A 17,920-nucleotide genomic window follows, 5' to 3' on the forward strand; every position below is an offset into this window, starting at 1 on the left:
AGAGCCCTGGAATTTCTCTGTGTTGTATTACCTGGCTCTCCACCAGCATGGCCATGTCCACGAACATGTCATGCAGCTCGCGGATGCTGTTCTCCAGCTTGATGATCTCGGTGTGTCGGGTCTCGATCTCGTTCAGGGCCTGCTGTGTCATCTGGGAGTCCATTTTGATCTGAGAGGGAATCGGAGAGAGATTCACAGGTTTTAATACATCCAGTAACTGGGTGATTGCAAAACTAGTGTCCCAACCCGACGAGTCGTGTGATCTGAGTGTATATAAGACCCTGAGCTGTCACTCCACAAGGAGGCTGAGGGAAACAACAGCTGTAGCAATCTCCGTGCCTCAAACCTGTCCCGGACTGGAGGGAGCCCCCTTTCTCTTAGGGGGGTGAGGGAGGGAGCAGTTCAGTCTCCGTGCCTCAAACCTGTCCCGGACTGGAGGGAGCCCCCTTTCTCTTAGGGGGGTGAGGGAGGGAGCAGTTCAGTGTCCGTGCCTCAAGCCTGTCCCGGACTGGAGGGAGCCCCCTTTCTCTGAGGGGGGTGAGGGAAGGACGGAGGGAGCAGTTCAGCCTCCCTGCCTCAACCCTGCCCTGGACTGGAGGGAGCCCCCTTTCTCTGAGGGGGGTGAGGGAAGGAGGGAGGGAGCAGTTCAGTCTCCGTGCCTCAAGTCTGCCCTGTACTGGAGGGAGCCCCCTTTCTCTGAGTTACTTACATCGTCAGTGAAGATAGCAAGCTTGCCACTTTCCAACATATCTTCCAGCTCCTCATTGGTGGTTGTCCTCCCGGCTGCAAAACAAATCATCCAATGAGGTCCTTGGAAGGCGGGCACATGATCACAGCAGGCCAATCGGCGCATTATTCAACCACAGCTTTGTGGCTAAAGACAATTATTATTATTTTTTTGTCGTTTTTGTTTTATAAAAAATAAAAAAATAACCCTGCCAACGAAATGCTATTTCTTCTTATTTTCAAAGGCCGTTTCGTTAAACTATGTTTAAAACGAGGCGCTACACTTGTGTCCAACGATAAATGCTTCTGTTATTAATGTATAACTTTTGTATATCTGAATCAATCAATGGAAACCTATTATTATTATTATTATTATTATTATTATTATTATTATTATTGTAACATCATCAACAAACGCTGCTGCAGAGTCTCTTCCAATAGGACCTCGTTTGTTTTGCGTCTCGTCCGAAGGACGGAGCACAAGGAGGTGAAGCGACTCGCTCAGGGTCTCTCTCACACACACACACACAGCGAGTCAGTGGCTGAGCCGGGATTTGAACATCATGGACTAGCGAGCCTCCTATATTGTGATTTCCTCAAGCAGCCAGTGGGTGCCCGAGGGACGGAACTCAAACGCCTCCCCCAGGATTCGATGCCCTCGGCCGGGTTTGACTTACTAATCTCCAGCTGCCTTTGGATCCGGTCCTTGCAGCGGTCTCTGTACTTGGACTGTGTGGTGTTGTATTCAGTCATTACTTCAACGAACTTGCGAGACAGAGTGGAGTGCTGATGAGAGAGAGAGAGAGAGGGAGAGAGAGAGGGAGAGAGGGAGAGGGAGAGAGGAGAGGGAGAGAGGGAGAGAGAGGGAGAGAGGGGGAGAGGGAGAGAGAGAGGGAGAGGGAGAGAGCGGTTATTTTTCTGCACGTCGGTTTCACTGAGAGATCTTTTTTTCTATAGAGATGTGTTGTCTGCAACCCTTTGGGATGAAGGTTGTATTCTTATGAGGATTTTGTTTTCAATTACTGGAGTCGTCCATCTTTTGAATTGAATTACACTGAGAGAGAGAGAGAGGGGGAGAGAGAGAAAGAGATGGAGAGAGGGAGGGAGAGAAACTATGAGAGAGAATGAGAGTGGGAGAGAGCAAGAGGGATAGAGAGGGAGAGATAGAGAGGGAGAGCCAGAAAGAGAGAGAGCAAGAGACAGGGGGTGAGAGACAGAGAAAGAGAGCAAGAGATAGGGGAAGAGAGACAGAGAGAAATAAAATCTCTTCAGAGATAGAGAGAGAGAAAGGGAGAGGGGCTAGTGTTTGACCTCCTGAGTGCAGGATTCGAGTGGGTTTGAGGGTAGTGAGCGTGGGTTCCAGAGCTCTGAATGAATGATTGACACACCTGCGTCTTCCGAATCCGAAGATCTGCGGAAGATCTGTTTAACCCTTCTTCCTGTTCAATGCTCTGTTCAATCGCTGGAATGAAAACACATTATTATTATTATTATTATTGCTAGACGCCTTCTATAACACCTATTCTTATTGTAGGAGACTAAAGTTACATTCAAGCTAGGATACCCTTTGAAAAACACATTATTATTATTATTATTATTATTACTATAATATATAAAAGCTGTGTATATAAGAAGCTGTCAATAAACAAATTCATCATGTCAATATTATGAACGCCTTTTCAAATCCTAATTCCCCAAAACTGGTCAAAATTGGGGCGTATCGCGTTTAACCCTTTGAGAAAAAAAACCCCAAAAAACCACAGCGAAGTCATCAGTCTGACGAGGAGACCTGTTGACCGAAGCGAAGGGTTAGGGGTTAAGGTTAGGGTTTGGGGTTAGGGTTAGGGTTGGGGTTAGGGTTAGGGTTAGGGTTAGGGTGGGGGTTAGGGTTAGGGTTGGGGTTGGGGTTTAGGGGTAGGGTTGGTTAGGTTTAGGGTTGGGGTTGGGGATGGTTTTGGGGTTATGGTTAGGGTTGGGGTTGGTGTTGGGGTTAGGGTTAGGGTTAGGGTTAGGGTTGGGGTTAGGGTTAGGGCCAGACCACAAGGGGTTTGGGATTGGTGTTTGGGGTTAGGGTTTGGGTCTGGACGATGGTTCCAATAGGTTTGGGGTTGGTGGGGTTGGTGTTGGGGTTAGGGTGATGAGGAGACTTGCTGACCAAAGCGAAGATCCAGAGAAACTCACCTTTTAATTTTGACCGCACTTTATTTGCAGTCTTTTTGATGTCCGCTGTTAGATCTTCTAACTCCTGTTTGGTTTCTAGGAGGAGAGAGAGAGGAAAAAAACACAAGTCAGGTTTCAGAGCCACAGCGATAAGCCCCGCCTACTGCCAAGAACTTTAGCCAATCACAGCATGTTCTTGATGACACTGAATCGCGAAAAAGTGGACCTTAGTTTCATAACATAGTGAGAGAGTGTTGGGGTTGGGTTTGGGGTTGGGGGTTGGGGGCGAAAAAGGGAGACTCTTAGTTTCGAGATAGAAATAGTGAGAGATAGGTGTGTTGGGGTTGGGTTTGGGGTTGGGGTTGGCCCCTCCCTTTACAGGAGCGCTGCCCATCTTTAAAATCCATTCTCTCACCTCTTATTAGCTTTATTAACAGGATCACTGGCCCCTCCCTTTAAAGGAGCGCTGACCATCTTTAAAATCCATTCTCTCACCTCTTATTAGCTTTATTAACATGATCACTGACCCCTCCCTTTAAAGGAGCGCTGACCATCTTTAAAATCCATTCTCTCACCTCTTATTAGCTTTATTAACAGGATCACCGGCCCCTCCCTTTAAAGGAGCGCTGACCATCTTTAAAATCCATTCTCTCACCTCTTATTAGCTTTATTAACAGGATCACTGGCCCCTCCCTTTAAAGGAGCGCTGACCATCTTTAAAATCCATTCTCTCACCTCTTATTAGCTTTATTAACAGGATCACTGGCCCCTCCCTTTAAAGGAGCGCTGACCATCTTTAAAATCCATTCTCTCACCTCTTATTAGCTTTATTAACAGGATCACTGGCCCCTCCCTTTAAAGGAGCGCTGACCATCTTTAAAATCCATTCTCTCACCTCTTATTAGCTTTATTAACAGGATCGCTGGCCCCTCCCTTTACAGGAGCGCTGCCCATCTTTAAAATCCATTCTCTCACCTCTTATTAGCTTTATTAACAGGATCACTGGCCCCTCCCTTTAAAGGAGCGCTGACCATCTTTAAAATCCATTCTCTCACCTCTTATTAGCTTTAAGCGCTAAAACCATCTTTAAAATCCTCTCACCTCTTATTAGCTTTATTAACATGATCACTGGCCCCTCCCTTTAAAGGAGCGCTGACCATCTTTAAAATCCATTCTCTCACCTCTTATCAGCTTTATTTACATGTGAGCTTACACAGAATGCCAATGACAAATAACTGGGTAGAGAATATGTTCTCTATTTCACTCTACGTTGGCAGTAAATGGATTGTATTTGAGGTACCGGAACATTTGTGTTCATTAAAATCACTTGCATTTTCATTCATTAGTGTGTCCAATTCTAATCCCCCCCCCCCCCCTCTCCGTTTTTCTCCCTAATTCAGAATGCCCATCTGCTTTTCTCCTCGTCGCCGCAGCGATTTCCCCCCCACACAGCTGCTCATGAGATCTGAAGGTTCAGCGGGGCGTCCTCCAATCCCACGAGTCAACTCCCTTTTCTGCACACAGCAACTCCAGAGCGGCTGTCAGCGACCTGCCGCCCTCTAGTGGACAAGCCTTGCAGGTGTCCGCTCTGAGCTTGCCCGGCCAGTAGGGGTCGCTGCCGTGCGATGAGGAGAAATAGACCCGAACGGTTTTGCATTTGTTGTTGCTCTAATTTGTACTGTGTATCTTAATTTTTTCTATCCTGGTTAATAAACATTTTAAAATTAGATTTTTTTTAACTACAAAAGCAGGTTTTTAACTAGTGACCATTGAATGTATTACATGACGTCACACACACAGACACACACATACACAGGCACACAGACACACACACACACATACACAGACACACAAACACACACACACACACACACACACACACACACAGACGAAGCTAGTTAACTAGTTGTGAAGCGAAAATAGTAACTAGACTCGAATCTTGACACTTAACTCAGACTTCGAGGAACACAAATTCTCCCGGATGCAGCCCTGAGACACAGAAGAGAAAATCCAACGTGAAAAGAAAAGGATCAAACTAAACGTAAAAAAAAAAAAAAACAAAAGAAAAAAATCAATCCAAAAAATGAAAAACTTAAAAAAACAAAAACAAACAATACATCTGAAAGGGATGAAAGAAATTAATTAGTAAAAATGTTAACGACACAAAACGTGATTTAAAAAAGGGTGCGAATGTTTTTCTCCACTTGACTTTATGTTTTACTTTTTGTTTGTTTTTCAAAAGTTGAAAAAAAATTGGGTTTGTTTTATGCCGAAAGAAGATGCGCTCCCATGACAGAAGCTCGAGAGCGTTTCCGGTCTGGCCGACCGGAGATACGGCCCTGAATCCTGGTCACCAGCGCCTCACCAGCGCCCCCCTGTGGTCTGGCCGGGCGCCTGCGGGCTTGCCTGTAAAGCTGTCCTCCGACTCTGTAGCTCTGAGGAGGCTGCACGGCGAGCCTGCAGAGTGAAACGGTCGGCTGACTGCTTCGGAGGACAGCGTCGGGGGTGGCAGTGGTGAGCCGAGCTTACGAACTGGGCATTTGAAATTGGGGAAAAAATTTTGGTTAAAAAATCAATTAAAAGACAGGATGAAGGCTTTGAAAAGGGTTTGAAAAGGAGAGAAACGGTTTGAGAGCGTGGCCCGCAGTGGCAGGCAGGGGACGATCACTTACTCTCGTCGGGGTTTGGAGCTGCTAGGATAGCGCTGTGCTGTTTCTTCACCTGTTCCACATCTTCACACAGTTTCTCTATGCAGCCTCGGATCTCCTCCACCTGCAAACAGCAAGCACGTGTTCCAGCAATTAATCAATTCTGATTATTGATCCTCCCGCCTTGAATGTCCTCAGCTTTGATTTACATGCTGTGTCGGAAATCCTACCTGTTCGAAGAATTCATCCATAAAATGATCTCGATCGACGTGGACGACCTCTTCATCATCGTCACTGTCTTTAGCCTGAAACAAAGAAGACGCCTCACTTAGCTTTCTGATTCGACCAGGAGGACAGCTCTCTTTCTTTCCTAAAGCTGCTCGCTGGTCCAGCTGTTAGAGAAAGGGGTCTTGATACCTTGATACATCCTGGCTCAGCCACTGTGCTGTTGTGATACCTTGTGTGTGTCAGTGTGTGTGTGTGTGTGTGTGTGTGTGTGTGTGTGCGTGTGTGTGTGTGTGACCCTGAGCGAGTCGCTTCACCTCCTTGTGCTCCGTCCTGCGTGATGAGATGTTAAATCAGTGTCCTGTTGTAAGTGACTCTGCATATAATGCGCAGTTCACAGCCTGTGTAAAGCGCTTTGTGATTGATGGTGGCCCACTATGAAAGACGCTATATAAATTATTATTGTTATTATTATTATTAATAGAAAGAAGAGAGAGTAATAAAGAAAGAGAGAAGGAAAGAGACAGAGAAGGAAACAGAAAGAAAGAGAAAAAGGACGATATATATATATTTAGCTCAAAGAGCCAACTGCCCTTTGAGCTAAATATATTCCATATATGAATGCATGGAATAGCTACCAGGTGAAGCAGTAGGATCTAAAACACTGGGAACATTAAAATATTTTTAAATTAGCACCCCCACACACACACCTGGATGGGCTGAAACACTTTTTCTTGTTCCCAAACTTTTCTCCAGTTCTTCTACCAAACAGAAAAGCCCAGGTTTGCCTGCAGCCAGTCTGTGTGCTCTGTCCTGTCCCCTGCTGCCCGGGCTCAAGGTCAACCCACCCTCAGTGACGTCAAAACAGCCTGGCATCAGGTTTCGTCTGTTTCTCGCCACCAGCAGGCAAACAAAAGGCTAGCTACCCTTCAAGCAGTCTGCAGTACAGACAGTGCCGTCATCTGAGCACACAGCTCTACATCATCACCCTCGATAGAGAACGAACTCACTCAGCTTCACAGAATCCAATGAAAGATAATGAACAATGTTCCCTTGTTAACATATTGAATTGAACCCCCTCTATATAGAATGAACTCCCTCAGCTTCATAGAGTCCAGTGAAAGCTGCTGAATAATGTTCCCTTGTTAACATATTGAATTGCACCCCCTCTATATAGAATGAACTCCCTCAGCTTCATAGAGTCCAGTGAAAGCTGCTGAATAATGTTCCCTTGTTAACATATTGAATTGCACCCCCTCTATATAGAATGAACTCCCTCAGCTTCATAGAGTCCAGTGAAAGCTGCTGAATAATGTTCCCTTGTTAACATATTGAATTCCACGCTGCTTTCTAGTTTTCCCAGATACTTCACAGAAAACTGACTGGAAAAATGTGACTTTTCAAAATTTAATGTGAAATACTACTAAACTGCTATTATGGCTTCCAGTAGAATTTTACAATGCTTCCCTATGCTTTACCAGACCTCTCTGTGCTTCGCAATGCTTCCCTGTGCTTTACCAGACCTCTCTGTGCTTCACAATGCTTCCCTGTGCTTTACCAGACCTCTCTGTGCTTTACAATGCTTCCCTGTGCTTTACCAGACCTCTCTGTGCTTTACAATGCTTCCCTGTGCTTTACCAGACCTCTCTGTGCTTTGCAATGCTTCCCTGTGCTTTACCAGACCTCTCTGTGCTTTACAATGCTTCCCTATGCTTTACCAGACCTCTCTGTGCTTTACAATGCTTCCCTATGCTTTACCAGACCTCTCTGTGCTTCACAATGCTTCCCTGTGCTTTACCAGACCTCTCTGTGCTTTACAATGCTTCCATGTGCTTTACCAGACCTCTCTGTGCTTTACAATGCTTCCCTGTGCTTTACCAGACCTCTCTGTGCTTTGCAATGCTTCCCTATGCTTTACCAGACCTCTCTGTGCTTTACAATGCTTCCCTATGCTTTACCAGACCTCTCTGTGCTTTACAATGCTTCCCTCTGCTTTTCCATGCTATGGCCATAGCTGTACATTATTTCTGTCTATGGTAGGCTCAGAAACTCAATGTAAACACATCATGTTTTTTGTATCACAGAGAGAGTTACAATTTCTAATGTGTAATATTATACTCAAGATTTTACTCAAGAGCATTTCTTTACTCTCTAAATAGGCTAAGTGGCGAACAGAAAAAGTAACACACGTTTTTATTGTGTTTTTATTTTAAGCAACAGCAGAAGTGGACAGCTGGCCCATCTCCAATGTATTATGTATCAGTTCCAGCAGCAGATAACAGTATTTGAAAAAGTTAGTTAGTTAGTGTTGGTGTTAGTGTTGGGGTTGGTGTTGGGGTTGGTGTTAGTGGTGGTGGGAGTGAAATTGTTGGTGTTGTTGGTGTTAGTGTTGGTGTTGGTGTTGGTGTTGGTGTTGGTGTTGGTGTTGGTGTTGGGGTTGGTGTTGGTGTTGGTGTTGGGGTTGGTGTTGGTGTTGGGGTTGGTGTTGGGGTTGGTGTTGGTGTTGGGTGTTGGTGTTAGTGTTGGGGTTTGGTTGTTAGTTGTGTTGGGGTTATTGTTAGTGTTTGGGGTACCCAATGTTCGTGTAGTTGTGGGGGTTGGTGTTGTTGTTGGTGTTGTGTTGTTGTGTTGGTGTGTTGGTGTTGGTGTTGGTGTTTGGTGTTGGTGTTGGTGTTGGTGGTTGGGGTTGGTGTTGGTGTTGGTGTTGGTGTTGGTGTGGTGTGGGTTGTGGGGTTAGGTTTGGTTAGTGTTAGTGGTAGGTTAGTGTTAGTTGGTGTTAGGGTTGTTGTGTTGGGTTGTGTTGTGTTAGTGTTGGGGTTATGGTGGTTGCGGGTGGGGTTGTTTTGTTGTGTAGGGTGTTGGGTTAAGTGTTTGTGTGGGGGTTGGGGTTGGGGTTGGGGTTGGGGTTGGGTTGGGTTGGTTGTTAAAGGTTAGGGTTAGGGTTGGGGTTGGGATGGGTTTGTTTGGGTTGGGGTTGGGTTGGTGTGGTGTTGGTGTTGGGGTTAGTGTTGGGTTAGGGTTAGTGTTAGTGTTGGGGTTGGTGTTAGTGTTGGTGTTGGTGTTGGTGTTGGTGTTGGTGTTGGTGTTGGTGTTGGTGTTGGTTGGGGTTGGTGTTGGTGTTGGTGTTGGTGTTGGTGTTGGTGTTGGGGTTGGTGTTGGTGTTGGTGTTAGTGTTAGTGTTGGTGTTGGGGTTGGGTTGGTGTTGGGGTTGGGGTTGGGGGTGGGGGGTGTTTTATGTCTGGGTTCGTGTTAATCGTGTTGGGGTTCACGAATGTTTGGGTTTGTTAGAGGTTGGTGTTGGTGGTTGTGTTTGGGGTTCGTGTTAGGGGTTTGGGGGTTAGTGGGTGTGTGGTTGTTGGTTGTGGTGTTAGTGTGTTGGGTGTGGGGTGTGGTTGGGGTTAGGGTTCGTGTTGGGGTGGGGTTGGGTGTTGGTGTTGGGTCAGTTGGTGTTGTGTTAGTTGTGGTTGGGGTTGGTGGTACGGTGGGGGTTGGGGTTAGTGTTGGTGTTTGGTGTTGGTGTTGGGGTTTGGTGTGAGGTTGGGGTGGTTGGTGTTAGGGGTTGGTGTTGGTGTTGGGGGAGGTTGGGTGTTGGTGTTGCTGTTTGGGTTATGGGGGTGGGGGGGTTGTTTACTTGGGGTGACCTCTACAAACAAAGTTGCACCATGAGTACATTGTATCTAGCCCGAATAACCCTTAAGGGGTTGGCGTTAGAGGGTTCAAGTACTACGTTGTGGGTGGTGGTGGGTGGGTTTGGCGGGGGGTATGGGGGGGGGGGGGGGGTTTGGGGGTGCGTGGTGGTGTGGGGTGGAGGGGTTGGTGGGGGGGTCCGGGTTGGGGGGTAATGGGTTCGGGGCGGTGTCAATGGGGGTAATTGCGGTACAATGGGGTTGGGGGGGTAATTAAAGGGTTGGGGTTGGCGGTTGTACCGTGGTGGTGTGGGTGTTACCAACATCATGTTGTGTTGGGGGTTGGGTTCGGTTTCAACAGGTTTGTTCGAGTAGTGGTTGTGGACTGGGGGTTGGGGTTTGTTTAGTTTTTTACCTGCCATGTCACATGACGTGTCAGTGTTCACTCCAAGGTCTTTGGTCTGTGGGTGTGGTGTTAGTGTTTGGTGTTAGTGCTTCCCCGTTGTCAGGTTCAATACCAATCCAATGTCAACCAGGGTGCTGGATGTCCTCAGTGCTAAGTGCAGGTTCATCATAATTGGGATTGCCTGGTTACATCTCATCCACACTTGTGCGATTTCAACATTAAGTACATTGTATCTATCCCTAATAACCCTTTAAGAATGTGTAAACCCACACATATTTACTAATTAACTACAATGTCAATACACAGTAATTAACTACAATGTCAGTTAAAAGTAATTAAAGACACTGAATGGATGGTGTTACCAACATCATGCTTTAAAAAAATAAAAATAATAATTGTTTGACTTAACATCAATGTAACGAACAGAAGTGTGAAATGGGTCAGATTCCTGGAAGTCTTCTGGGTGTGAAATCACGGAAGCACTCAAGGTCTCTATTCAAGATCACTTTCCAACCTGGAGCTGCTTCCCCTTCCAGGATCCAAAAATAGACCAGCCATCCTGCTCCAGTCTCCATGAAAACAGTGATGTCATTTTGAGTCTGTTTACAATCTGAAATCCACACTGCAGCCCAGCGCTTTCTTTATCTAACCACTGAGCTCCTTAAACCCACAGCCCCGCGCTTGCCTTCCACACTGCAGCCCAGCGCTTTCTTTATCTAACCACTGAGCTCCTCAAACCCACTGCCTTCCACGCTGCAGCCCAGCGCTTTCTTTATCTAACCACTGAGCTCCTCAAACCCACTGCCTTCCACACTGCAGCCCAGCGCTTTCTCTAACCACTGAGCTCCTCAAACCCACTGCCTTTCACACTGCAGCCCAGCGCTTCCTTTATCTAACCACTGAGCTCCTCAAACCCCACTCCCTTCCACACTGCAGCCCAGCACTCTTTATCTAACCACTGAGCCTCAAACACACTGCGTTTATCTCCCATCCCCACTCGCCCAGCGCTTTGCTAGCTCCTCAAACCCACTGCCTTCCACACTGCAGCCCGGCCCTTCTTTCTGTCTACATCTGACCGTACACGCTGACATTCTTGTCCCTCAATGATAAATGGCACGTTAATATTTAATATCCTGTTTGTGACATTCAAAAGTTCATCTCCTGTCACGTTTTAACACAGAGAAGACAGACTACCACGTTGCTATCGCGCACGCCTGCCCACTCAATTAAAGAGAGATTGTTTTTTTTTTTTTTTCACTTATGAGTATCAAAAACTTCATTCCCAGCCCTTGGAAATCTGTCAACAGCGTTGGCCGAGCTTGTGAATTGAAACACAGCACGGGAATAAATTCTGGCAACAGCAAAAGATTTCCAGCAAGATTAGGGGTGGGGACTGTACTGGCCATGTCTATAAAGTCACACCCCTCACTTCTTCAATACCTGGGTACCTCTAAATAGAATGAAAAAAAACGGAAATATTTTAACAAGCGCGGGAGAGTAGAACGGTCCAAAGAAACATTTTCTGTGTTTGTTTATGGGTTGGGGTTAGAGTAAGTGGGTGGATAATAAACACTAATAATAATAATAATAATAATAATAATAATGATAATAATAACCCTGCAGCCTCATCTCTCCCACACTTGTCCTTACTGTAACCCCGTTTCCTTCCCTCTCTGTTCCCACTCTCCCCTCCAGCGATCACTGACATTGAGAGCCAGCGTCGTTCCTGACATCACATGACACAGAGTCACAGACCCAAGGCGCCCCCCCCCCCCCCCCCCCTTCAGCTCTTAAAGGACCAGTGTACCATTGTCGTTATTGACGTCTTCAACCAAGTCTGGCATTGCCATTGAAGATCATTGAGGGTATAGTCAGCACACTGTGGTCCCATTCTACCAGCCTCACCCCATTGCAGCTGCCCTATACTTGTGCTACCATTGTAGTGTAATACAGACCCATTGCAGTGCCACTGTCTGTCTGCATTGCCATTGAAGATCATTGAGGGTATAGTCAGCACACTGTGGTCCCATTCTACCAGCCTCACCCCATTGCAGCTGCCCTATACTTGTGCTACCATTGTAGTGTAATACAGAGCCATTGCAGTGCCGCTGTCTGTCTGCATTGCCATTGAAGATCATTGAGGGTATAGTCAGCACACTGTGGTCCCATTCTACCAGCCTCGCCCCATTGCAGCTGCCCTATACTTGTGCTACCATTGTAGTGTAATACAGACCCATTGCAGTGCCACTGTCTGTCTGCATTGCCATTGAAGATCATTGAGGGTATAGTGAGCACACTGTGGTCCCATTCTACCAGCCTCACCCCATTGCAGCTGCCCTATACTTGTGCTACCATTGTAGTGTAATACAGACCCATTGCAGTGCCTCTGTCTGTCTGCATTGTCATTGAAGATCATTGAGGGTATAGTCAGCCCACTGTGGTCCCATTCTACCAGCCTCACCCCATTGCAGCTGCCCTATACTTGTGCTACCATTGCCCCTCAGTGTAATACAGACCCATTGCAGTGCCACTGTCTGTCTGCATTGCCATTAAAGATCATTTGGTACTATGACATCACCACCGCTGTGGGGGCCGGAATGATGTAATTATGTCCCTTTGGTTCGCCTGGGGGGGGGGGGGGGTCAATCAGAGCAATTTTGGGCGCGTGCTGAAAGAGTTTGTGTGGACGCTGGAGGGGTCTTCCCCATCAGACGCAGAGCTCGGCTTTAAAGGGCTGATGCAATTCACTTTTGTCTAATTTTTTTTTGTGAAAATGAACAATATTCTTACTGCTTTATTTGTTTTTAAAAAAAGATCTGAGAATATCGGGTAAGAGACACACACACATACATATATATATTCTATTCTAATAATCATGACACCATCCTCAGAGTATACATACACATTATTATTATTATTATTATTATTATTATTATTATTATTATTAATAATAATAATAATGGGCTCCCGAGTGGCGCATCCAGTAAAGGCGCTTTTCATGAAGTGCAGGACACCTCCTACAGGAGGTCGCCGGTTTGAGTCCAGGCTATTCCACTGTCAATCGTGGACAGGCGCTCCCAGGGGGCGGCGCACAATTGACAGAGCGCCGCCCGGGGAGAGGGGCTTAGGTCGGCCAGGGTGTCCTCGGCTCACCAGCACCCCCCTGTGGTCTGGCTGGTTCGTCTTCGCCGCTCCCGAGTCAGCACAGGGGGGGCAGTGGTGAGCCAAAATAAAATTGGCAACTACTAAATGAATAATAATAATATTGCAGTAATATAGTTAATATTAATGGTAATAATAAGTCTTAGATCAGGTGAGAGAGTGTGTGTGTCAGCTGTTAGGGGATGAGCAGCACAGAGGTGGGGAGAGAGGGAGGGGAGAGCTGCTTTCTATATCTCCACTCTGCTGATACAGTTTCTCTTCCCTGTTGTGTGCTCTCATTCATTACAGCGTTTGCTGAGGCCATTAAAATTAATTACTAAACCAAAAAAACTTTTAACGTTTTTAGGAGCCTGGACGGAGGGAGCAGTTCAGTCTCCGTGCCTCAAGCCTGCCCTGGACCGGAGGGAGCCCCCTTTCTCTGAGGGGGGTGAGGGAGGGAGGGAGCAGTTCAGTCTCCGTGCCTCAAGCCTGCCCTGGACCGGAGGGAGCCCCCTTTCTCTTAGGGGGGAGGGAGGGAGGGAGCAGTTCAGTCTCCGTGCCTCAAGCCTGCCCTGGACTGGAGGGAGCCCCCTTTCTCTTAGGGGGGGGAGGGAGGGAGGGAGCAGTTCAGTCTCCGTGCCTCAAGCCTGCCCTGGACTGGAGGGAGCCCCCTTTCTCTGAGGGGGGTGAGGGAAGGAGGGAGGGAGCAGTTCAGTCTCCGTGCCTCAAGCCTGCCCTGGACCGGAGGGAGCCCCCTTTCTCTGAGGGGGGTGAGGGAAGGAGGGAGGGAGCAGTTCAGTCTCCGTGCCTCAAGCCTGCCCTGGACCGGAGGGAGACCCTTTCTCTAATAGGGGGGTGAGAGGAGGGAGGGAGCAGTTCAGTCTCCGTGCCTCAAGCCTGCCCTGGACCGGAGGGAGCCCCCTTTCTCTGAGGGGGGTGAGGGAAGGACGGAGGGAGCAGTTCAGTCTCCGTTTTCTTTTACTAAACAGTTTTGCAGATTTCATAGTCTGCCCGGACATTTGATATTAACCAGAAATCTGCCCCCTTTTCTATTTAATTAGACGTTTTAATTACTTTAACTTCCCAAAATACCAGGCGATCAAGTTTTTGGATCCCTGCAATGCCGGCTGGGTTTCATTCCAACTGAGCTCTCAATGACTTAACTAGACCCTTCATTGAACTAATCATTTGCTTAATTAGACCCTTTTGTAATCATTTTCAGCTTTTAATAAACAGTTTGCAGATTTCAAGTCGGCCGTAGCATTTGATAAGTAACTCGAAATCTGCAGCTGTTTATTTAAGAGGTCTAATTAAGCAAACGATCTGTCAGCGAAGGGTGAAACCAGCAGACACAGCGGGGAGGGGGGGAGGGCAGAGCTTGATGAAGTTTAAGAATCACTGGCACAGTTTAGATTTTTGTCTTGAGAGAGTTGAACACAGTTGGGTGTAGCAATGCAGACAAAACGCTGTCACGTCTTGATCGAAGCCAGCCGCGCTTTTGCTGAGATCGGCTGCTTTTCGGTCTCCTGATCAATAATTAAAATGAATCAACGCGCAATCACAGAGGCTGCAATTAAAACAGAGCGACGTGAAAGAAGACTGAAGATTGAGAACAGCAAAGTGCGATAGGGAAAGCATTGTAAAGCACAGAGAGGTCTGGTAAAGCATAGGGAAGCATTGTAAAGCACAGAGAGGTCTGGTAAAGCATAGGGAAGCATTGTAAAGCACAGAGAGGTCTGGTAAAGCATAGGGAAGCATTGTAAAGCACAGAGAGGTCTGGTAAAGCATAGGGAAGCATTGTAAAGCACAGAGAGGTCTGGTAAAGCATAGGGAAGCATTGTAAAGCACAGAGAGGTCTGGTAAAGCATAGGGAAGCATTGTAAAGCACAGAGAGGTCTGGTAAAGCATAGGGAAGCATTGTAAAGCACAGAGAGGTCTGGTAAAGCATAGGGAAGCATTGTAAAGCACAGAGAGGTCTGGTAAAGCATAGGGAAGCATTGTAAAGCACAGAGAGGTCTGGTAAAGCATAGGGAAGCATTGTAAAGCACAGAGAGGTCTGGTAAAGCATAGGGAAGCATTGTAAAGCACAGAGAGGTCTGGTAAAGCATAGGGAAGCATTGTAAAGCACAGAGAGGTCTGGTAAAGCATAGGGAAGCATTGTAAAGCACAGAACTGAAGACTATGATTCATATATCTGCTGTAACGTTAAAAACAGCTGAAACCAAGCTCCAAAGCCAGCTGGCGCTCGTGAGAGTGATTTCTCGTTGTTTTCTGACAAGCATTAATGTTGCCGCAAAAACAGACTCTCGGATCAGTTTGGCATCGACTTTTGTACAGCAAAAAAAAAAAAAAAAAAAACTGCATTAAAAAACTTCAAAAGTGAAAACATTTCATCAAAACAATTTTGGATTTGCATGGAAACGCGATCCTGTGGGTCACAGAGTGGATATTGTACAGGATTTTGAAAACCAGGTGAGACTTAAAATAAACCCGAAGAGGTTTTTCATGTTCGAAGTCAGTGGAATCCAGCGAGATGCTGCTGGGTCATGATTCCTATTTTAATTTCAGGTCGAGATAGGTCGATTGAATTTGACTTTATCAAGCAAAAATCATAAGAAAGCCAGTAAGAAGGTAAGAATACAAGAAAGTTTACAAACGACAGGAGGCCGTTTGGCCCATCTTGCTCGTTTGGTTGTTAGTAGCTTATTGATCCCAGAATCTCATCCAGCAGCTTCTTGAAGGATCCCAGGGTGTCAGCTTCAACAACATTACTGGGGAGTTGATTCCAGACCCTCACAATTCTCTATGTAAAAAAGTGCCTCCTATTTTCTGTTCTGAATGCCCCTTTATCTAATCTCCACTTGTGACCCCTGGTCCTTGTTTCTTTTCTTCAATTCCTTGGGTCGACATTGTCAATACCTTTTAGCATTTTGAATGCTTGATTCAGATCGTCTTCTTTGTTCAAGACTGATTCAATTCTTTTAGCCTGTCTGCTAAAGGTAGGAGATTTACACCTAAACATAATTTTAACCCCTAAACCTAATTAATAAAAAGTACAACAGACAGACAGACAGCTTCTCTCCACATACCACTAGATTTTGACTGTCGTTCCAGTGATAAAGTGATGAATGTTCAACGCATTGTTTTAATGAGGTAATGAACAGAGCAGGGAAAGATAATGGATTTCAAAGCCTTTGGGACAGTTGCAACGTACTGAACCTAAAATCCATTCTCTCACCTCTTATCAGCTTTATTAACAGGATCACTGATCCCTCCCTTTAAAGGAGTGCTGACCATCTTTAAAATCCATTCTCTCACCTCTTATTAGCTTTATTAACAGGATCACTGGCCCCTCCCTTTAAAGGAGCGCTGACCATCTTTAAAATCCATTCTCTCACCTCTTATTAGCTTGATTAGCATGATCACATACAATTAATAAAGCTAGTGTAGATAAGTTTGATATTTTACAATAGCAGTCCAGTAGTATTTCATGTTAGATTTCAAAATGTCACATTTTTCCAGTCAGTTTTTTTAACGTGAAGTATCTGGAAAACTAAAAACCGCTGGGTGAGCAATTCAATATGTTAACAAGGGAACATTATTCAGCAGCTTTCACTGGACTCTATGAAGCTGAGGGAGTTCATTCTATATAGAGGGGGTGCAATTCAATATGTTAACAAGGGAACATTATTCAGCAGCTTTCACTGGACTCTATGAAGCTGAGGGAGTTCATTCTATATAGAGGGGGTGCAATTCAATATGTTAACAAGGGAACATTATTCAGCAGCTTTCACTGGACTCTATGAAGCTGAGCGAGTTCATTCTATATAGAGGGGGTGCAATTCAATATGTTAACAAGGGAACATTATTCAGCAGCTTTCACTGGACTCTATGAAGCTGAGGGAGTTCATTCTATATAGAGGGGGTGCAATTCAATATGTTAACAAGGGAACATTATTCAGCAGCTTTCACTGGACTCTATGAAGCTGAGGGAGTTCATTCTATATAGAGGGGGTGCAATTCAATATGTTAACAAGGGAACATTATTCAGCAGCTTTCAACTGGACTCTATGAAGCTGAGGGAGTTCATTCTATATAGAGGGGGTGCAATTCAATATGTTAACAAGGGAACATTATTCAGCAGCTTTCACTGGACTCTATGAAGCTGAGGGAGTTCATTCTATATAGAGGGGGTGCAATTCAATATGTTAACAAGGGAACATTATTCAGCAGCTTTCACTGGACTCTATGAAGCTGAGGGAGTTCATTCTATATAGAGGGGGTGCAATTCAATATGTTAACAAGGGAACATTATTCAGCAGCTTTCACTGGACTCTATGAAGCTGAGGGAGTTCATTCTATATAGAGGGGGTGCAATTCAATATGTTAACAAGGGAACATTATTCAGCAGCTTTCACTGGACTCTATGAAGCTGAGGGAGTTCATTCTATATAGAGGGGGTGCAATTCAATATGTTAACAAGGGAACATTATTCAGCAGCTTTCACTGGACTCTATGAAGCTGAGGGAGTTCATTCTATATAGAGGGGGTGCAATTCAATATGTTAACAAGGGAACATTATTCAGCAGCTTTCACTGGACTCTATGAAGCTGAGGGAGTTCATTCTATATAGAGGGGGTGCAATTCAATATGTTAACAAGGGAACATTATTCAGCAGCTTTCACTGGACTCTATGAAGCTGAGGGAGTTCATTCTATATAGAGGGGGTGCAATTCAATATGTTAACAAGGGAAAATTATTCAGCAGCTTTCACTGGACTCTATGAAGCTGAGGGAGTTCATTCTATATAGAGGGGGTGCAATTCAATATGTTAACAAGGGAACATTATTCAGCAGCTTTCACTGGACTCTATGAAGCTGAGGGAGTTCATTCTATATAGAGGGGGTGCAATTCAATATGTTAACAAGGGAACATTATTCAGCAGCTTTCACTGGACTCTATGAAGCTGAGGGAGTTCATTCTATATA

At 45.7% G+C, this 17,920-nt stretch overlaps 1 protein-coding gene across 1 annotated transcript in view; it reads right to left on the bottom strand.

Annotated features, from left to right (window-relative positions):
* LOC121305165 (syntaxin-1B-like) overlaps positions 1–17,920 on the bottom strand; it is a 28,214-nt gene that overhangs the window by 4,880 nt on the left and 5,414 nt on the right. The window contains exons 2-8 of the mRNA XM_041236709.1: positions 5,765–5,839; positions 5,559–5,658; positions 2,908–2,982; positions 2,115–2,188; positions 1,404–1,512; positions 710–783; positions 32–169 (exon numbers count right to left, since the gene is read on the bottom strand). Of these exons, the coding sequence (XP_041092643.1) occupies positions 32–169; positions 710–783; positions 1,404–1,512; positions 2,115–2,188; positions 2,908–2,982; positions 5,559–5,658; positions 5,765–5,839 (645 nt within the window). The remainder of the gene's footprint in view (positions 1–31; positions 170–709; positions 784–1,403; positions 1,513–2,114; positions 2,189–2,907; positions 2,983–5,558; positions 5,659–5,764; positions 5,840–17,920) is intronic.

The sequence above is a fragment of the Polyodon spathula genome, chromosome 42, assembly GCF_017654505.1.
Source record: "Polyodon spathula isolate WHYD16114869_AA chromosome 42, ASM1765450v1, whole genome shotgun sequence".
Lineage (NCBI taxonomy): Eukaryota > Metazoa > Chordata > Actinopteri > Acipenseriformes > Polyodontidae > Polyodon > Polyodon spathula.